At 39.9% G+C, this 22,463-nt stretch overlaps 2 protein-coding genes across 3 annotated transcripts in view; one reads left to right on the top strand and one right to left on the bottom strand.

Annotated features, from left to right (window-relative positions):
- Positions 1–4,932: 4,932 nt before the first annotated feature.
- On the top strand, positions 4,933–10,187 carry LOC135239651 (bone morphogenetic protein 3-like). Its single transcript, XM_064308475.1, has 3 exons — positions 4,933–5,840; positions 6,652–7,568; positions 9,349–10,187. The coding sequence occupies exons 1-3, from the start codon at positions 5,558–5,560 to the stop codon at positions 9,538–9,540; spliced, it is 1,392 nt and encodes a 463-aa protein (XP_064164545.1). The 5' UTR covers positions 4,933–5,557; the 3' UTR covers positions 9,541–10,187.
- Positions 10,188–19,779: 9,592 nt separating this feature from the next.
- The window catches only part of LOC135239430 (ras-GEF domain-containing family member 1B-A-like), a 78,878-nt gene continuing 76,194 nt past the window's right edge, over positions 19,780–22,463 (bottom strand). For both annotated transcript variants that reach the window (XM_064308075.1, XM_064308076.1), the window contains 2 exons: positions 22,068–22,140; positions 19,780–21,349 (listed from right to left, as the gene is read on the bottom strand). In XM_064308075.1, the coding sequence (XP_064164145.1) occupies positions 21,325–21,349; positions 22,068–22,140 (98 nt within the window). In that variant the 3' untranslated portion in view covers positions 19,780–21,324. The remainder of the gene's footprint in view (positions 21,350–22,067; positions 22,141–22,463) is intronic.

The following is a 22,463-nucleotide window of genomic DNA, read 5'->3' as shown; positions in this document are numbered from 1 at the left end:
ATGTGGTATGTTGCCAGTATGTAGTCAACAGCAGCAGTAAACTCTTAAAAATTTTTAGAGTTAATATAGATCTTGAGCTTTCTTGTGACGTCACACTGAGTGTGTGAATGCAGACAGGGGGCAAAAGATTGCGCAGTCTATGTACCTTCAGTGGCAATATCCAGAATGCTTCAGCGTAGACAAGACCCCATTCTGAAATCATTCTTTTATTTAGATTAGATGTAGCTATTTAATGACAAAAAATATATAATGATGATAATAATAATACCACAGAGCTGCATTTATAGCCATAACTGTAATTCTCTGCCAAGAAAAACACAATGATTTTATACAAATAGTTTATTGCACCTACAATCATAATGATGTTAAACTGGTGCAGAGGATTAACTAAAGGTTTGGGGCATTTTCATTATTTTAAATAGCTGAAAAAATTGCAATGGATAGCTTTTGTTGAAATATTCTGCAGGCTCTTTTGCTGAATTATTGTAAACATGCCAGATGCATTTGCATTCAATACATAGTTCCATGACTCACATTCTAATGGTAAAGACTTTATGCTTCACTAGAGATTGCTACTGAAACAAATCTCCTCTAACACGTTCAGCAAAATTCTGACATCAGACAAACGAGGGCAATATTTCAAAGTTCAATGCAGTAGAGTGTAAGCTTTCAGTGATTTATTTTTTTACAGTCTTGGTCATTACCATTTTACATCTGTTGTTTATCATGTATTAAATGCTGTAAAGCAGGAGAGATATGACATATACGGAATGGGATTTTGTTTCCCATTGCGTTATCCCGATCTTGCATAATAGCCAATTTTCTTTTTTATTTTTATTTTTTTGTAGGCAACTCCTTGCATGCGAGCCTCACACGGGTTTTATAAAGATTCAGCTCCCAGTGGTACTCTGTTCTTGGACCACATCTCCAGCTGGGGAGTAACTGGGGTCCAGTAAAGCAACCTCAGGCACCTCAAAGTGTGACATTTGGAGTTATGTTACTATAAAGCAGCTGGCTCTCGGCTAAACCGCTAAAATGAGCTAGGGTGTCACATGGGGAACAAACACACTGTTCACATGGCCTCATGCATGTTTCATTACTCAATGAGCTTACATAGATTACAGTAAAATTGGTAGAAAATAAGTTTTTTTTTTTGCGCTGCAGAATTCATTGCGTCTCACTGCAAATGGTTGATCAAAAATGCTTTATTATTAACTGATCATGTTGTCTGTTCTACTTTCTTTCCCGGAACTTGTTTGCTCCGGGGAGCACTAAAAGACACAATCATGGGTTGGATTTATTTATCTTGTATAAAAAATAACTTTTTGATCGTGTCTTGAAACATTAGCATGCTAATCATTGATACAAAATGGCACTACCATGAAGGGGAATGCTTATTTCCCCCCATTTTAAAACCACCATTTAGCCCTCTGTTGGTTTATTTGCAGCACTTATAACGGCTACAAGGTGATGCCATTTCATCAAGAGTTCTTGTCCATCAACAGCAACTATGGCATACAATTGTCAATGTGTTTGAGACAATGGTCTTACTGTTTTGGTGTATGATGAAAATGACACATTTGACTACTAATTGTTCAGTTAATCTGAGGTGTAATGCAACTGGATCTTCACTTCAATTATTATATTTAATACATGTGTTTCTACTGAAATTATAACTGTATGGAACCTGAAAGAAAAACCCAGTTGGATGACTAACATGAACCCAAGTGCTTGACCTTTAAGAAATGCTTATTTTAAGAAAGTACTAAATTAAAAACAGATTTGTGTATTTTCAGAAATAATCTGTACTGCCATTCCATTTGACCAATAACATTTGTTTTATGGCATGCTTTTATATATTATATTGAAATACAATGGCACAAATGGTTTTAATCTGCTTAATCATATTAAACCTTAACAATTGTGACGTTAAAATGAAAGTGTTTTAATTACTTGGACATGTACTGGTCGTGAGCCAAATGGAAAACAAAAGCTTCAAAAATTTTCCATTGGTAATGCACCAAATATAGAATACAATTTTTTGTTTCATTCAACTTTTTTAGTTTGAGTGAGGTACAACTAATTGCTGACGCATCTTCAACAATGCATGTACACCCAGTTACTTCATATGAATGAAAAATCCACTGGGGAATGCAACACTCCTAAGTGGTGCATCTAGGTAAGGCATTTGTGAGTCCTGCAGTAGATTGTTAAATGGACCAGATAGAACCCAGACCATGTGAATGTTTATAGACTTCACCAGTGCTAATAGTCATGTGGCTTATGCTTATGACCATGCTTTTGCCTTTGTAAATGACATGAATGGATGAATGAACAAACACAGACCCAAACACAGACTTGTGATGTTATATCAATAATTATCAAATAAATCACAAACATTACATCAAACATGTCACGGTAATCTATATTTTTAAATAAGTTCAATATCTTAGAAGGAATTAAGGGGATGTGCACAATCGCAAAATATTCTTTCTAAGCCAAAATGTATTGGTTTTTGTCTGCTTATTTGTACAAACAACAGAAACACCATAATCATAACATATGAGGGGAAGGTGGGTTTGCAGTAATCCTGAAGTTATAACTGATTTTCTTGCATGTTGCACGCAATTGATTTTTTTTTTTTTGAACCGTGTTCTGGTTTAAAATTGCAATTTGTAAGTGCAATCTAGGCACATATCGCTCTAGTGAAAGGTGTAGCAGTTGGTAAGAAGGGCATTATACCATAAAGTATATGGTATGCTTCATTTCAACACGCGTTTCACCCACAGAAACAACAGGTTCTTTTATGAGAGGGTGGGGCAATGTGGGCCAATCATTTCCATGAGATAATTTCCAATAGGAATTTATATTATTCCAAAAGGAATTTATGGCACTTGCCAATACAGTAATACTCTTCACTGCAAGTCCCCTTTGACGTGTACATATAACTGAGTTTCCCATTTTTAAAAGTATATCACAGAGACATGTTGATTTCATATGATCATTCATCATTTATTTTTAAGATAATGAAAATTTTAAATGTCAATCCATACGCAAACTGTATTAAAAGAATAGCCACTGATTATTTGCTTTAATGCTCTTACACACAGGCATGGAGGAAACCACATTCACATGCACCCGAAAGTAGAACTACAAGCAGGTGGGAGTAGTTTGGGGAAAAATGTGTAATTTCAGTGTGACAATTTTAGTTAATGAGACGTTCTGCCAGTCGCAGTTTCATTTACAGTTACATTTACTACTAATCCAACTAGACCGGAAAGCAACTGATGGTATTGCACATTCTGTACAATTTTGAACTGAGCATGTATATTTCTGAAGTCTTTGACTATTCTATTGCCCAAGCACACCCACCTTGAATGCATGATGTCCAGTTGCGACTATCACTGCATTATGCTCAATGATTTCTGCTGAACACTAGGCCACTTCTTTCCACTTTACAATCCAGCAGCTGAGCTGCGTTAGCCAGGAGCCAAGGGCCTCCACAGCTGATGCAGCTGGCAGGCTATAGGCACCCAGCTGACCTGCCAACGAAACTGAGTGGGATTTATTTGACTACAGCTATAGTTATGAGAGCGTAGCATTAGCATGGTTTGAATTGTAACACAATCACATTCATAAAAACCATTGGACCACTATTGAATTTGATTGTTAAATATAGCAACGTTTTGTTACCACAGCCGCCACTGTTTTTATTACTACTGTGAGGGATTGTGAAGATTCTGATGCAACAAAACATTACCTCTGCAAGTGTATTACGTGGCGTGACATGTGCAACAATGACTAGGCACACATGTTATGCCAGTAATGCCTGCAAAAAATCAATTCATATTATTAGAATATTCAGGCAATCCACATACATGTCAGACACCCCCCTTCAGTGTACAACTCCACTTTTGTGAAAAAAAAAGAAAAAAGTAGGACATTTTCCTTTCCACAAATATTGAACACAGAATTGGCATTATGTGTGCTATAGTTACACTAATGTCAACACAAAGGTTTAGCATTTGCATGCTGATGCATGATTCTGGAATGGACAGCCGCTGTAGCCACCATCGGAACATTCACCATGAGATGTTTGGTGTCCATTTCATTCACACTAGTGGAAATGGAGACCTTCATACCAACTACACATGGAACAGAAAGTGACCCTGAGAAGGCATTACAAAGCTTATAAGAACCATTGCCCCTCTTTTAGTTTTAGTGCCTGGGGTATCGGAGCTATTTTGAAAACTCAGAAACGGACGAATCAATGGGTTTTCTTGTGCTCGCTTGTTAGGCTGCAATGAGTGTGCAGTGTGAGAGTGGTTAAAGACCAGCAGAGTGTCTGAGGCCCGGGCTCTGACAGCACACAGGTGCCCTGTGCAGAACACCAGAGCCCGGTTGTAGCCTCCAACATTTAATTCCCCACAGGGCCAAGGCCTCGCTGGAGCAGAGATGCAGTCTGCATGTTCACATGCCAAACAGATTTGCGTCTCTAAGCACTTGCATCTTTAAACCCCCTATGTTTTTTGGGTGGACTGGAATCTTAATAAATAATGATAATAATGTACTGATGCATTACACACACGCATGCACGCACACCGTGGGATGCATGGTGAAATTTACTAGTGGTACCTCCAAAAATGTTCAACTCCAAGATCAATGCCTGCATTTTCAAAATGTAATTTCATTTGTAAGATGGTGTTCTCCAAATAACAAGTAGCCTATTGGACGATATTGAACGAGACAGAGTATAGAAGAATCTTAATACTGGCAATATTCCATATCGTTTAACACCACATTTCAAACGGACCGCTCTGGGCGGAAGAATAGGGGCAACATGCGGCACAATATAAGATCTTAAGCTTAAAATACTGTGCGCTGACCTGTGCATTGTGTTGTTGTTGGTAGGTCGGTGTGATGAGAGATGTTTGGCGTAAATACAAATCTTTTCCTTAAAAATCTTTAATAGACGTTCAACTCGAACTAAATGCATGAGTAAAGTTTGGTATTAATGTTCTACCCCCCTCACGTGTCCGTTTTGTTTGCAGACAGCTCATCAGACTGCAAGTAGGTAACTAACTTCGATACTGAAAGTGAGTCCAAAATGTTGCACCATGTGCTAAACTTCTATGTGGCAAGGATCTACACGCAGGCACAACGATGGTTCAGCGCGCCTGCGGTGCGTAGCACAACGTAATTTATCTTCAATGAAAGCTGAGAAGGGGTGCGATTGGCTGTCGATTCCGAGATCAGCCCAGATCTCAGATACAAAACGAAGCGGACTCGCCTTCTGGAGAACACGGCTAGCAGTAAACTGAGGAGAAAGAGGGAAAAAAATCCACGAAAATACAAGCAATCGCCAAAGGACTCTTCCATAACTCATGGGTATTATAGCTTGTGACAATAAGCTTCTGGAAATGGACAGAATGCGTTCTTCGTGAGAGTCATCTTTTTCAGGTGATGATATCATATCTGAGAGATAAAGTCACTTGGAACTCTATACGGAGCTTACAATTTTATTTATAACGTGCGAACTTCAACTTTGAATTGAGTCATGGCTCACTGTCAACACGTATTGCTGCTGCTTTTTGGATGGGGTTATATTTGCGGTGGACATTGTATTATGCTAAAAGACCATTTCACTGGGCTAAAGAGAAATAAGGACTGGAGCGATCTCAGTAAAGCGCGGGGTAAAGATCGCCCTACCAAGGAAAAGAATGACTTGCTCTTACAAGACACAGTGTCGGAACACATGCAGATGTTATATGAGAAATACAATAAAGAAGGCTTTCATTTCAAGGACGGAAATACGGTTCGCAGCTTCAAAGCTCATTTGGGTATGTTCCATATTTGCATGCATTTTCACTGCATGTACTGTCAATATGGTATTGAATAATATAACAAAAGTCTGTACGGTTATTATTATTATTATTATTATTATTATTATTATTATTATTATTATTAATAGCACCGCACATGTCGAGTTTCAGTTTGTTTAGTCGTCTTGCAATACTTCGTAAGTTGATTATACAGCAGAAATGCACCTGCTGATAAAACTGGTTAGTAAGAAATTAATGAGGCTCGTTTCTGAGACTGGAGAGAGAGAGAGATATTACAAAGGGCAAAACCTACACTACATATACTCAAACTTACGTAGCCTATTTGGGGCATACGCCTTTTGAAGGTTTCCATTTTTCTCTCCCAGAGTAAGGTTCGGAGAGAAAAGAACCTCCTTTTAACGCTTAAGTAATATCATCCAACGCAAAAGTTAGGAAGGTCGTATGGTACGTCTTTAAATCTGCATTTTAAGCATAAAAGCAGTTTTAGTTAATGGTTAGCAGGTTCAGGTAAAAGAAACAAAATTATCTCATGGCTGTGTTAAAAAAAATGTTTAGAAAAACGCTGTACAGTTCTGCTTCAGTATTGCCATCAATAATCAACAGGCAGGTGCAGCGGCTCGGGCTATTGTCTGCCTCCTACTGGTATACTATGGAAATTTACGAAAACTACAGGAATTCTGAGGAATACTATGTACATATTTAACAGCATGGAGGGCTTGTTTAAATATTTGATGATGATGATGATGTAATGATAATGATGCATATGAAGTGTTCATTTCTGATGGGTTTCGGTTTTGTATATTTTTAGGTAATATCAACAGCAAGCAACTTCAGATCTTTAACTTAACATCACTAACCAAGTCAGAAGACATCCTCTCAGCTACATTACATTACCACATAGGTGACCTCCAGAACAGCAGCCGTAGGTGCGCTGGACCACAGACATTTGGCTGCCATCGACTGCTGAGACAGACTCCTGTTCACCTCAGCATCTGGAGTTTTGCCTCTCTGAACAATAGCGCACAGACTCAGGGACACCTCCTTTTAAATGTCTCCACCGCGTACAGGGATGTTGCGTACTGGCAATGGAAAGACATAACGCACGCCATCAATCAGGCAAAACGTCGCTCTGAGCTGCTCATTGGTTTTGACGTGGACCCTCGAGGGCAGGGTCCCCGGAAATCCCTGCCCTCAGACCGGGCCCCCTACATTCTGGTGTACGCCAACGACTCCGCCATCTCTGAGCCGGAGAGCGTGGTGTCCACCCTGCGCCGGCACAGAGGGGCTCTCGCCCCGGGGCTGCGCGGGCCGGGCGTGGACGCGCTCAACAGCACAGTCGAGCGCAGGCCCAGGCGCTCGACCGACGTCCTGCTCCCTCTCCAGAACAACGAGCTGCCGGGGACCGAGCACCCGCACGCGGCCCCGGGCCGGGAGGAGGAGAGGAGCCCCTCGTATGAGCCGCCCGAGGACCGGCCCCCCGCCAAGCGGTCCCGGGCGAAACCCCGCAGGCAGCAGCAGCAGCAGCAGCACAGGCCCGCGCTGCTGCACTTTGACGAGCAGACCATGAAGAAGGCCCGCAGGAGGCAGTGGGCCGAGCCCAGGCACTGCGCCCGCAGGTACCTGAAGGTCGACTTCGCGGACATCGGCTGGAACGAGTGGATTATATCCCCCAAGTATTTCGATGCCTTCTATTGCTCGGGATCCTGCCAGTTTCCTATGCCAAAGGTACGTTTAAAGAAAAAATTAAAAAAAACTTTTTTTGTGGTAAGGATATACTGCCCTGCCCTGCAATATATTGGCGGCCTGTCCAGGGTGTATTCCTGCCTCTCGCCCAATTCATGATGGGATAGGCTCCAGCACCCCCTGCGACCCTGACCAGGATAAGCGGGTATAGATAATGGATGCATGGATGGATGGATATACTGCCCGTCTTTGTTAAATTATTCTTCCCTCGCAGACAATACTGCAGATGGTGTAGCCTGCACACTAGTGAGATGAGCAGTCAGTGCACATGCTGTCAGTCACCTTTAAGGTACACAGTAAAATGTCCTGTGCTAATTCATCTCTAGCAGTGTTAATTCAACTCCACCACATATCTGTTCGAGTTAAATTAATGCTGTTAGATTTGAATTAACACCGGACATTTTACTGTGTACACACATCACTTCAAATCCAATGTTTCATGCACTGCATGTTAATTCTGTATGCTCAGTCAAAGGAACACACAAATACTTTACACTTCCACAAACATATGAGCAAGTGCAATTTTCTGAGTAAGACCGCTTTTAACTAAAGATGCTGAGCAGTAAAATATTCCCCAAGTTTGTCCAGCCTAATTCCAAAGTTTCCTAAGGATTTATGCCCAAATCAGCTATATTCAAAGATAATATTTTGCCTTTCATATACCCTTTCTTGATTACATTTATGTAACTATTAAACATTACATGATGTTTAATAGTTACACTACTGATACATTATTGACCCAACATTATTGTTTTCCAACATAGCACTGGGCGTCGGAATCAGAAATGCGCATTAAGAGAAGCTACTTCAGTTGCTTTTTAGTTCTGCAGTGAGATATCATACTGTAACAGCAGATCTGTAATGAAAGAATCTGAGATGCTAGTTGGGGAAATTTGATTGTCAGATTACACTTAATGTTTTTTCTAGGAGGAGGTTGCTTTGCGAGTTCCGCTGCTTATACTCGCCTTGATTACTACATATGATTTTGGAGTGCCCTCTTGTGGTTTAAGAGCTTAGTGGCATGTCAGTCTGTTTCTTCATCCATAATAATGTATTTGGGAATATTTTGGACACCTCTGTGCACCTCTTTGCCAGGATGCTTGTTCATGGCAGGGTTTGAGAGGTGTCCAGTTGGAGGTAAAACCCACACCTTTGACCAAACCCGTCTCAGATAAAGTCAGGTCCTGATCCACAAGGATCTATGAGTTTGTAAATGAGATGTTGAGTTTGAGTATTGAGTGAAATTAAATGCACAGACATGCAGAACGCTACAGTGATTTAGATGACTTTTTGTTCAGATTATGGAATGAGTTGCACTTCCATATTCATAACATTGTAAGCTCTCTGTATTCAGTAACTCCCTACTGTTGAAGCTAAAACATTCCAATTGCATGCATTGTGCGATTTATCAGGATGCATGACCATGTATGGCATTGTCACAATGGGAATTTTCTATTTCTATGGCTTGTCTCCATAGGGGAATTCTTTTTAGTTCTGTATTGAACCCAGGTGTGAAAAGCATGAAAGCTCCCAGATTGTCTGACAAAGAATTCTCGGACTAGATAGGGTTCCTCCATGGAGACACAGAGGAGCCTTTTGGAACCTTTCTTCTGAGAGAACCGGTAACCCCTGTCACTAGCTAGAACCTCCCGTAGCTAAGAAACTGGTTAAAATAAACAGTTGGACCATAAGATCTCAGTGTCTCGTGGGTCGAAAGAATCTGCATCCGCATCTGATCCCTGGTGCCTTTTCTTCCCTGCAGTCAGTGAAGCCCTCCAACCACGCCACCATCCAGAGCATCGTGCGGGCGGTGGGAGTGGTGCCCGGCATCCCCGAACCCTGCTGTGTCCCAGAGAAGATGTCCTCGCTCAGCATCCTGTTCTTCGACGAGAACGCCAACGTGGTCCTCAAGGTCTACCCCAACATGACCGTGGACTCCTGCGCCTGCCAATAATGATGCGCGGCTTCCCCCTCCATTTTAATTTTGCACTGGAACAGAGACCTCACCCGCAATGCTATCTAAACGCAAAAGACTGAAATGATTACTGAAGACTATCTTTACTCTTGCGGAAGCCTGAATGCCGAACAAGGGAAATCCTAAATCCTCAGCCGTGCTTGCGGCAGAAAGGATCACTCTGCTAACACGATCAGCTTCAGCAATAAATTTTATGAAATTTTCATGATATAATATTGGTTCTACACCACTGTGCAGTCTGATATAGTTGCTGTCGGAACACAGAAGTCATAAACTGAGAGAATGTCCATGAAAGCTTTCCTCACATTCTTTTCACATATATTGACTGCAGTACTGGGGTTACAGAACCACAGGTTTCAAGCACAAAAGTCTGTCTCTTAGGTGCAGTACAGAACTTTGGATGGAGAACTGGACCAAGGCTATACAAACCTGGCTGTCTCTCCTCCCTGATATGTGTATGAAGACAGCCTGGTCTGAATGTCTAATTTAACCTCACATAATGCATTTCTGACCACAACATGCTAGTTAATAGTGTGCTACCACTGTCTTTTATCGATTATATTCACTACATGCAAAAATCAAGTGTTCTCTGGGTTGCTATACATGCCTCTCTCTCTCTCTCTCTCTCTTTCAAAAGTGCCTTTTATATGCCAAGTATAGCTTGCAAATATTACAGTCACTCCTGCTGTTTTAGTTTTTTTATTTTTTTATTTTAAAGGTACAAATATTAATGTATTAAACAGTAATACCTGAACATTTTAGGAATGAGGTAACTCCACAAAGGCTCTCTTCTGTTTCATACATCCAGACTGTAGTTTTTATGTACTTGCACCAGCAGCTGCCAATATTACGCAAGTTATGAACTTCACTGCCTGTGGATGGTCTTCACTGTGGGACCCAGAAACCAATGAAATAGCAGGGAAGCAGGGGTTTAGCATTCCTTGGTTGCAATAGCAAGAGCTGTCTTCATTAGGCTATTAATTGGCAGCTATCTACAAATGCACAAATAAAGTCTTCCAATGACAGATCAAGGCACTGTATTTCAAAGGAAAGTAGATCCAGACTCATGTAGATTCAAATCGTCATTGAGTCAAAACACCTTCTCCTAATACTGCAGACCCTCTTTGGATAAAACATTTAAACAGACATTTTATTCCTCATAATATTTGATTATTCGGCCATCTTAGAGTTAATGTGGTGATTCAACATCAATTCAACTCAATTCAATAGCCTTGGCAGATATGCCTCTCTCTGGATGTGGTCTTTTGAACATTGACAGCAATGAAAAATCTACATTGTCAGTGTTTGAGCGACCATTTTTTAAATGAATTACAGAAGTATGGATTATCAGTAAGCAAATATAAATGTATATCAAACAGATTAGATACGCAAAACCCTATATCCTCTATAACTGTTGATTTAATATTTCTGCCCCTGTAATATTTTCTGCATGTTTATTTTTCTCCACTTCGCCATATATTGCTGCTGCTTAATACCCAGAGATTATATTGTATTTTAATCAGTGTATGTTTGCTTGTACAGAATGTAAAATGCATACCGGTGTGATGCAGAATACAGATGGATATATTAGTTCAATACAATGTTTATAAGAATAATTAATGGAGCACTATTCAAATGTATAAATATAGACACTAGGGATACATATATCTCAGTTGATTTAACCTCATGTTTCAAAAAGAAAAAAAAAATTCTATACTTTTTTATTGAAGATAGGAACGTAATAAGAAATAAGACCTGGCTTTTGTTGGTACAAATGATAAGTTATTACAAAAATTTACTCTCCGAGAAAAAATAAACCATTTGCCTGTTTTAACCTTTTTAAGAGTTGAATAATGTTACTGTGTGACACACCTCATTGGTCAGGTTTTGTAATTAAATTTGAGTTCAGGAGTGACAAAGTTAACCCACTTTCCCGGTTAGAAATGTTGGTTTAAAAAAACTCAAACACAGTACCGTATCCTTACTTGACATTAGACCTTACCCAACTCAACCCCATCACAATAGTCAACTGTGTAATTGTTACCAACATTTAATCTATTTTTAGACACACTAAAGTTGGTTAACCAAGTATTTATTTTTTTAAATAGATGCATACATTATATAGATATGTATATTGGTTTTGTATATACTGTATGTCTATAACAGTTTGATTACAATGGTTTTTTGAAAAACGCAAGTGCCTTATGAAGTATTTCATTCACATAATGTTTTGCTAACTAGGGCAAGCAGATCTGTTCTCTGAAAAAAAGAAAAATGAATTGGAACTTGAAATATGAGGGTTGTTTTTTTTTTTTTTTGTAAAAAAGAAAGTGTGTGAAAGTGAACTCCAAGGAAAGTGTTTAGCTGTATGAATAACACTAAACACATGGAAACTCAATGGCCCGTTACAAGCCTCATTTATAAATGCTGGCCACATCCAGCCAAACTGGGGGTTTGTTTTCTTACAGAATCACCCCAGGGGCATTTTGCAGCTACCCAGTAATCACTTCTGAAGAGTGTTTTCCTGGTACCATAGGTTACCATATATCAGATTCATGCGACCCCAGCTCACTGGAATTTCCATTTTGGCTGGAAAACAAACACCCATGCAAGCCTTCCTAACTTGGACTGCAGCGCTTTTTCAAATCTGTTTAAATTTTTCAAGCAATTCCATGCAAATGTGTATTCATTGTGACAGTGTAATTTCTGCAATGTCTTATTGTATTTTAAATTCACGATGCAGTAATATCAGAGGGTAATTCATTGCTATTTTTGCAAGCAAGGATCTGTGCTTGTAGCAACTGTATATGTAAGGGGCAGCTTTGTATTAGTATTTGTCCTTTTCCAACCTTTGCCCCAATACATTAACATGCTATAGTGATGCATGATTAAGAAGGGTGTGTATGATTAAGAGCGGGGTGTATTTTATTAAACCAACCAATTCATTTTTTATTTTTATTTTATCCTAGAAAACAAGAAAAAGAAGAACATGATTTAGTGTATGAAGGAAAAAAAGGACATTACTGCAAGCTATATCACATCTCTTTTGCAATAAATAGTGCCAGATCACTTTTTAATTAGCTCATTGTATGTTTTAAGAATCAAAGCCTCCACATTGTACATTATGTATTGTAAATGTTTAGTTGTAGGTAAAACAAGATGTCTGTACAATAAGCTACATAAAATATGTATTTGTATATGGAACAGAACATTTAAAGATGCTTTTACTAATATCTTGTGTACTGCATTTTTGTGATTATGTAAGCCTGATTTATGTATAACTGTGAGCTGACATTTGAACTATACATTTAGCACCTCATATTTACACTCAAAATAGTGTTGGCCGTGTTTACTCAAAAAGTGTAAACCCGTACAATGCAATACACTTTTTGCTTTACTTTTATATGGTTTGTGCACCATACATCTTGCATTTAATGGCATGTATAGTTATGGCTAGAGAACATTTATGCTTTCCAACTGAATGTCTCTCAACAGCAGTGACATCTCTGTATAATTGTACAGGGATGTTGCTGCTGTGCACCCTCTACAAGGTAGTAGTGCTAGGTCACCTTTCTTACTGTTAGTGATTCAAAAATAGAAAATATTGATGAACACAAGTTTTTTCCATTTTATGCATTTAACAAAGTACATGTTCAATATTCGCCATTAGGGGGGACATACTTAAGTATTCTACTTACATTTGCATCTTAGCATAATTTTAAGCTCTCTCAACAAACCTTTGGTTACTTGAAAAACTTAATTCATCATACTATTAAAATATAAATAACTTTTAGGGACCTTTACATTAAGTTTAAATTTTGTGTGAAAAGACAAAAAATACCAAATAAATAAATAAATAGAAAGAAACATTAGAAACGTGGCCAGTACATGAATAATTGATACATCATTGATACATCATTTTGGCATCAATCTTGCCCTGAATTTAATTTTCAAATAACCATTCAAGGTGATCTTTAAAGAAAATTATCCACAACAACAGGAGACCAGCAGCTGAAAAAAATGCCTCCCTGCTGAGGAGATGACCATAAAAAAATACTTCTTTAAGTTTAAGGTATTAACCCACATATTTTTTTCTCCAATCACTCATTGCCTTCACTGAAGATGCACAAAGCCGTTTGTTACAACAGTCATACATACTTAAGGGAACTGGGGAGAGAGAACACACTGTGTGTCTAATCAGCAGCTTGACTTCCAAAATACAACAACTGCCAGTGGTTTCATAAACAAGGGCTTTTGTAAATAGTGTGGTGAAGAGGGATGAATTGACAGTGACTCCTCACGAACGGTGCGGGTAATGGAAAACCAATGTGATTGACACTGAAGTAGCATGGCAGAGTTCACAGAGTTTGGGTAACACTGCTGGGTTACTCTACTGAAGTAGCATGGCAGAGAGCACAGAGTTTGGGTAACACTGCTGGGTTACTCTACTGAAGTAGCATGGCAGAGAGCACAGAGTTTGGGTAACACTGCTGGGCTACTCTACTGAAGTAGCATGGCAGAGTTCACTGAGTTTGAGTAACACTGCTGGGTTACTCTACTGAAGTAGCATGGCAGAGTTCACAGAGTTTGGGTAACACTGCTGGGTTACTCTACTAAAGCAGTGGCAGAGAGCACAGAGTTTGGGTAACACTGCTGGGATACTCTACTGAAGTAGTATGGCAGAGTTCACAGAGTTTGGGTAACACTGCTGGGTTACTCTACTGAAGCAGTGGCAGAGAGCACAGAGTTTGGGTAACACTGCTGGGTTACTCTACTGAAGCAGTGGCAGAGAGCACAGAGTTTGGGTAACACTGCTGGGTTACTCTACTGAAGCAGTGGCAGAGAGCACAGAGTGAACATGTGGGTTACTGAGCAGTGGCAAAGCACGATTGATACTGCTGGTTCTACTGACATGACGAGCACAGAGTTTGGTAACACGCTGGGTACTTGAAGAGTGCAAGAGCACAGAGTTTGAGTACACTGCTGGGTTACTCTGAAGCTCAAGACAGGTTTGGAAAACTGCTGGTTCTTCTGAAGCAGTGGCAGAGAGCACAGAGTTTGGGTAACACTGCTGGGCTACTCTTCCAGGCTAATCATCAGCATTCACCCCCTGACTCCTCATTACCCCCAAATGAAGTAGAAAACACCAGGGCAGTAACAATCCTTTTAAGTTTAGACATTTTAGAGAAGCTGCCATGAAAAGGACATAATCATTTATCCAAACATTTAATGAGCTGTCTTTATATTTACTTTATATTAATTTATTTGGAGATTACATCACTTTTGGAAGTTTATCGTTTTTGTTTATATGGGGTTTATGAATGGCTGTTCTGCAATCAAACCTTTATTACAGACGAACCATCTGCTATTTGATATGCGAAAATATTTGAACCTGAAAGGACCCCCGCATAGTTTTCCCTGAAAAGGCATAGCGAAAGAGCTAGTTCAAAACCAGTCATGACAAAACGCACATTTTTACTGGTTTTTTACTTGCCTGTTACATTTTTCTGGCTTACTGGAATTGAATATCACAAATTAGGGCATATTGTCCCCCAAGCATGATTTGAACCGCAAATTTGCAGTCAAGTGACACTGACAGGGGTGCCGACAAGTTTTGACAAGACAAAGATATCTTGCAGGCTTAAGACACAGCTCCTTGGGGAGGAACAGATCAGAATTACATCTAGATTCAGGAAGTTTGTTGCAAACATATGTGCACCTTTTTTTGGCTGGATTTCAGGGGTTGAGCTTATGAAGTCCATGGCCCACGTCCTCATGTTGACCACTAGAACTGTAACAAACGAGACAAAGGAGAACCTGAACCTGTACAGCAAGAAGGCCATTCAACCCAGTCACTCAAAAAGGCTGTCATTAGGATAAAACAGGGCCCTTTGGCCTGGAACAATACTCAAAACGAATGAAGCTTTTAAGGTACAGTATGCCACATCATGAAAGCGCCAGCCAATGTGAAATATTTCTTTAACACTGCCAATACAATCTGAAGGTCTGCTTCAACAGGCCACGATAGGTACATGATTTAACCCATTGAAAATGCTTTAGGTCATGCTTCCTCTGGTTCCATAGAGAAACAGAGATGTAAGGGCCACAAGCTCCCCCAATGAATTCTGCATTCGCAAAACAATTTATGTTGATGCGACCCCATATTTTATGTGAGTGTGTTTTTAAGTTATTGCAGCAAACCAATTGCAGCCTTGATTATACAAATGCACAACATACATAAATATTAATTTAGGGAATTTGAGCTATTAGATAAACAGGTATTTGTTGACTGACTTTGGTTAAGTTTAGCATTGTACACGCTTATTATATCACTGAAGCAGTGTACTAAGCAGATACAGCTCTGCATAAGCACAGAACATGGCCAATGAAGGTGAAACCGTCCCGTGAATTTTTCCTGGACAAATAGCCTGACAGGGTCCAGATTTAGGAATACAAATTCAAAATGTATCGGACATTTTTATCATTAATCGTTTAAAACGTGTACGTATAATATTTCAGAACTTCCTGCGCAGTAGCGCAGTCTCCTCTGAGGTGAGCGATTGCTTTGACAGGTTAATCTTGCAGACTCACGGCACAAGGTGTGTCCAGAGGGCACTGTGGGTTTTCTCTCTCTATCGGAACCTTGTGCGAAGACGTGCACCCTGAGAAGAACTGCAGATTTTCTCAATAGAGCATTGTGGGACAACTCAGAAGCAACCTGAAATGGAGCCTAAAATTTGTATTTAGGTTGGTTCACCTGATATCACTTTTCCCAGTTTCCCCCAATGAATAATGCAGACTGTGGCCATGAAATTCCATATTTTGGACGACTGGTTATTGAGTTTGACTGACACGCGTTCCCTTTCTTTTCTACATGGGTTTGTTGACTAAATAAACACACACTGCCAATCTCATATAACAGTTCAACAAATAATGAAGAAAAGTTTCTATGTTGCTTATTTATGAACCTTTTGAAGCCTAACAATAACACTCTGTCTTCTCCCCTCAAATGTCAAGATTCCTGGCAGGCGGTCAAACCCTTTAGAGAATTTGGAAACTGTAATGCCCTCAAAGTAGATACTTGAACTGTTGTTTTAGATGCAAATACATTTTCTATTTATTTTTAAAATATGACAATTCACATGATTAAAGACATGTTGCATATACTTTGAAGTCCACAAAGTTATCTTTCAAAAAATTTGCTTGGAGGGATAAGAACAATTTAAGACAAATTAGGGTCAGCTCTATTGAAACGGTTTCCAGCTGAAGTTGCTGAATCAGCTGCATGTGGAGCTGCTGCAACCTGAGCCAAGATAGTCATCTTTTCTGCCTTGGCTGCATTACACAAATGAACCATTTGCAGGTGCAAATGAATTAAGATTTTACTGACCACATCACCTTGGGCTTTCTCCAATCACTTGATAGCGTGCCCGCTAAAGCCAATTTGCAAATGTCTGTCTTGGTGGCTTGCAAAAAAATGTAAATGATTTTAGTGCTCCAGGGTAAATTTACTACAACATCCTAATAAAAAAGGTAGCTATGCTTTCAGACGTTTGTTACTTGTTAATTTAAAATACAATATCTTTAATTTTGATGAGACAAATTCAGCTGTTTTGGCATTTACTGCTACAAGTTAATTAACTAGGCTACCTGAAAATAGTGTCACGGTTTCTGTGCAGGGTAAATCATTTTTCCGTGCCTGCACCGGCTCAGTGACTAGCATTCCGATTAGCCACTCGGCTAATCGTTATTTTGGTGTGTGGGGACGATTAGTTTCGAGCTTGCAGATTAGCCACTCGGCTAATCGTTATTTTTGGTTCCTGTGGGAGGATTGTTCCTGCTCTAACATTCCTTGCATTCCTGCAGGATTACCTCTGATCTGTTTCACCTGTTGGTTGCTCACATCTTCCGCTGATTACCAGCCACACCTGTGGCTGGGTATTTAAAGCGTCAGTAGGCAGTGGAACGGTGCTTGAGTGTAACGTGTTTTGCTCTAGCCAGTTCCCTGTCGCTTTTCTGAGCAAGGTGTAAGGGTTTTAGGAACCAAGGAATTTAAAAGAATTCTGACTTCAGTTTGTTTTTGTTTTTTTGGGAAAAAGGTATTAGGACAGTATATGTCCAGATTCTGAGGTTGGTGGTTTTAAGGGGTTATTGTGTCACCTTCGGGGCACAAACCTTTCTGCCTCTTACTAATCGGTTTCCCCCCTGGTTTTAGTTGGCCTCAGAACGTCTTCTGTTTGTTTTTGAAAAGACATTTTCTTTTTCTCAACTTCGGTTCGAAGTAGTTTATTCTTCATTTCTCATTTCCCTGTTCCTTTATTTTCTTTATATACTCCTTCTTCCTCAGTTACCCGTTTAGGGGTTTATTATTCATTATTTGGGATACGTCCCTTAGGATTATAGCACCCCCTTCTTATTTCGTCTCTCACGAGACTCAGTGGTTACTGGAGTGCCCTTTGGTAACTTATAGATCCCCTGTTTGGTCGCGTCTGGTCTTCACACTTCCCCTCCCCAAATAGAGGTTCTGATTGGTAGTTCCTCTCTAATCCACACATCTGTCCGATACTTTAGTGTTGGGTATATAAGACTGTCATCAGCATACAATAAAACACCATTTCATTAATGAAGGTAATATGCTGAAATGTTTGCTTTGAGTTTAGCTACTTCAAAACTAATGTTGCTGTGTGTGGCTTGTTTTTAAGTGCAGCTTATTAAATTTATTTTACACTGTCAGAGCTGTCATTTTCACTGTTCTTCCAGGACTCTTTCCTGATTAATTGTAGAAACCCAACTTGCAGTTTCAAGGATCAGTAGATGGGGATAAGGGACCATGACTTTTTCTATTCCTCTGAAAAGGAGCTTATCTGTGTATTGAAAAAAGATACGTAAACACAATCAAAACAAAATAAACACAATTTATTTGTACATTTATTTGTACCGCTTGCTGTTTCTGTTTTGCAGTAGGCCTACAATAGTACTGTGCCAATAAACTGTGGCTGAGGAATAAAGTACTGAAACTAAGATCCATGAGAAAAGTTTATTTCCTCCAGCTTGTTGGTTGTCAGCATGATAAACCATTTATGTTTTGCCAGTATGTAGCTTTTGGAATTGGAGACATCCAAGACAATGATATTCAAAAAGAGGTTTAATTAATTGAAATACATAAAATACTTTTCTTAAAATAATGTGCTTATCAGAAATTATTCAAGGCTTTCATCATCTAAGAAATCAACATGAGCAGTTCATTATATTCAATAATTTTAAGAACGATATATTTTTAATGATCAATTTTGGATTGTACTCTGAGGGATAACACCACAAAAATTAATATTTACATTTGAAACTTGCATTTTACAGCTTGGTGTGACTTGTGTAAACTAGAAGGTTAAAAGATATCCGGCTTGTTTTCTACTGTGCTGTACACTGTATGAACACTTGATGGCGATAGAGGTATGCTAATATTCTCAGGCAGAGCATGAATTGGTGAGGCGCAGTACTGCAATACAGTACAGCTGAATTGCCTGCATATTAATCCCTCATTTTGAGTAATGTGATAAAAAAAAAAGTACAGCAGTAACCATCATTCAGGTGTTATTGCTGTATTTTTTAAATTTTAATTATATAGGTTTCATAAGAATTTGGAATGCAGGTTAACTTGAATACTTAGCCTTAAGAGGAAGAATGTTTTTTTATACTGTGATAAAGAAAGAACAATGTGAACAAAACAACAATAAAATAATTTGTTTTTTTTATGAATCTGTCAGTCTGGTAATGTGTATACAGAACGGACCGTGCATAGATTTTGTGGTTGTAGTGCTCCATGCATTTCTCCCTGGGGTATACTGCACTATAGAAAGGCTCAGTTCTTCCCTGGGTCGTATAATGAAACGGTCTGTTAATTCTGGCCTCGTCTCGCTTTGGTTTATTATGGTTCCTTTCGACCGTGAGCGTAACTGTATCTGCAGCTCCAGGTTCGAGCGCCCTGCTGACCTCCCTCTCCCCAGAGGGAGTTCACAGGTCTGCCGCCGCTGCAGGTCGGTAGTGGGCCCCTAAGGGCCAATGCTAATCTGCTGTACAGAGGGGCCACCGACTTTCTTTTATGGCACAGGCAATTTCATTATTTGCCCCCTCACCATTGTATTTGTAGAGCTCCAGCTCCTTTCTTCACACAAATTGAGGAGGAATACGACTCGCAGAAACGATTCAGACAACAAGAGATTTCATTCGGCGTCTTCAAATTTCTTTTATTTGTGGTTCTTTTTATATACAACTGCTTCAGTTTATGAAATCATCAAAACCAGCTGGACACAGTAAATGTATATAAAGTCTTTACACAACAAACCTGAATGTCATTTGCTTTAGGAAAATGCAAAGACGAGCTAAATTAGACAGTTGCAAATAACCTCAGCTTCGTTTCAAGTACCCTGAAAATGAGGTTTTCTTGTACAAACATGTATAAGAAAAATAAATGTTAGCGAAAAAACTGAAACTATGAAAATATGTTATGTACCTAGTACAAAATTAAATAGGAATGCAATGAAAAGTCAATAATACCTAAAACACATGACAGCACAAATCATATCTGCAAGAAAAGGAAACGCATAAATAACTCACAAACGTACGAATCAAAACAAAACCTTTCCAGCATTTCCTTAAACTTTCAAATCATTTGTGTGGAGGTTTTCCATGATGGTGCCATATGTTACAAAGCACTGAATACAGCCTCCACCCTCCTTTACTTGCATTCAACAATATTATCTACATACATGCACACACACACACACACCCAAACTCGCTTTACTCATTCTATGAACACTCATCACCCACTTAATCCCACACAACTTTAGGTTACAGTCCTGCCTAGGGGAGAGGGGCCGCAATGGGGTTGAGTTTGGGAGAGGGGGCAATTCCATTTGCCCCCCATGCGCACAAATTGCAACTTTGCGTTTGATCCCACAAAGTGGCTTGGGCATAGCATCCTAAACTGGGGACACTGTAACTTTATACATAGCCTACTGTCCATTAACATTAAAGGCTAATACCCCATACATCATACGGTAAGGGAGGTCTGCATTAAGGTTTTAGTGTATTACAAGGCTTTGTGTAGCACAAAACAAAATGACATCAACTGCTGTTAAATATGCATTTAACATGTTTCTAAATCTCACCGGAAAAGGTGACTGACCATATTAGCTTAGAATAACACAGTTCTCATATTTACAAAAAATATTTGATGTCCATGATAAATCTAAAATATTGGCTGAGACATTTTGACTCTCCAGGTAAGTCATCGATGCAGTTAGTGCTCTGTCCTAAGCGCACACAATGCTGGCTTTGAAAGACGCTTTCCAACGTGTCTGTCATGAGTGAGCCAACCAGCAGCCCACTTCACACCACGGAGAGAAGACACATTTTCAAAAAGTGAAGGAAAGCATCTGCATTAGGTCCCCTAATGCTGTATGGAGCAGGCTCGGCTTTGTCAGGTAATCTGTCTGTTCCTCTGATGGGTGTACAAAGCAGGGGCAACGCTTTCTTCACTGTTCTCTTTGTCAATCAAAGAGATTTTAAAAAATCACAAAGAGACTGAAATCCTTCCTGAAATGTCCAGTTTGAGCAGCAAAGTTGCAATACTTGACGTGTGTTGCTGTGGAACTCCATGGCCATCTTCAGCAGGTTGGATTGTCAGTCCCTCAATATTGGGATACATTTCATTTCTCAGACACAGTGAGTCACGTGACTCATCTCCCGAAGGGTCTTCACCATTTATACTCTACTTAGCAGAGTAGACCTGTAAGAAAAAGAAAGAAAAACCATGAATCAGACTATTCTTTTTGTTTTACTCTTCTTTTTTTTTTTTTTACTCGGTTGGTTTACAGTAGACATAATAAATCAGGAAAGGTCCATTAAAGCTCCTTTCAGGGTCGGTGAAAGGCAAGCATAAATCTGGCCGTGCACGGGGAGAGGTGCGAGACCCTCGGCGAACACTCCGCCCCACAGAGGGAGGCCAGAGGTCTCGCTGCATTCGGCCATTTTAACGCTCGGTCCTTCCTCGAAGGGCGAAGGCTCGTTTCCTTCCCGCTGAAAGATTCAGAGCCACGCTCCCTCTCTCGCTCGGCCCCTACTGCTGACTCGGCACAAATTCGAACGCAGAGACGCTGCTGCCGGAAAGGAAGAGAGGAACGCCCGACACTTTGTGCTGGATCAGGATATAAAAAAACTGCGTTCAGAGCCAAAATGTCTGCCTCCTGGGCCAGGCAGCGCTGGAACACTGAGAAATCTCTGCTTCGGCCTTGTGTCCTGCAAGGCTCATCTGACTGGGGCAACTCAAACGAAACGACCATTCTGTCGACAATGTTGTGTGTGTTAAGCTGAGGCGGAGATTAAATTAAAAGGGATGAGGGTATGTTGTCCAGTCAGGACTCAAAAGGCTTTGACCAAAATAAGACTTGATTCCCGTCGCTCACGGAAACGCGCTCTGACACGTTTGATAAATGGAGGGTACGAACCTAAGAGACTTCCAGCTGTCCTTCTCCATATTGTTCTCCGGTCCTTCGCTCTCATAGGAGGCCATGAACAGGGCTGTGGGAGGGGAAGAGAACACACATATAAATGTCACCAACTCACCATTGTCAACTCACAGAATATGCTTATACCTGAGCCTTCTACCTATGTGCACAGAGTAAGGAGTACTGAGAACAGATTACTTAAGTATGATCATACAGGAAGGAAGAAGATCAGTGACAGATCTGACCTAGTCTGAACAATGACTGTGTAGCTGCAAACATATGAATAAGGGCTAGCAAGGCATTATGGTAAGTTAAATGGTTCATATTAGCATGGACAAATGGAATCAATATTTATTTGGTTATTTGTTGGTTTGTTCATTTGTTTATTCACCAGAT

The sequence above is a fragment of the Anguilla rostrata genome, chromosome 14 (genome assembly GCF_018555375.3).
Source record: "Anguilla rostrata isolate EN2019 chromosome 14, ASM1855537v3, whole genome shotgun sequence".
Lineage (NCBI taxonomy): Eukaryota > Metazoa > Chordata > Actinopteri > Anguilliformes > Anguillidae > Anguilla > Anguilla rostrata.
The sequence above is the reverse complement of the archived record's forward strand: the minus strand, read 5'-3'. Positions and strand labels throughout refer to the sequence as shown.

Excerpts from the sequence above, each read along its gene's own strand:
- LOC135239651 (XM_064308475.1), top strand. The coding sequence starts at position 5,558 with ATGGCTCACTGTCAACACGTATTGCTGCTGCTTTTTGGATGGGGTTAT. Across the intron at positions 5,841-6,651 it reads CAGCTTCAAAGCTCATTTGG|GTAATATCAACAGCAAGCAA; the intron begins GTATGTTCCATA and ends GTATATTTTTAG. Across the intron at positions 7,569-9,348 it reads GCCAGTTTCCTATGCCAAAG|TCAGTGAAGCCCTCCAACCA; the intron begins GTACGTTTAAAG and ends TCTTCCCTGCAG.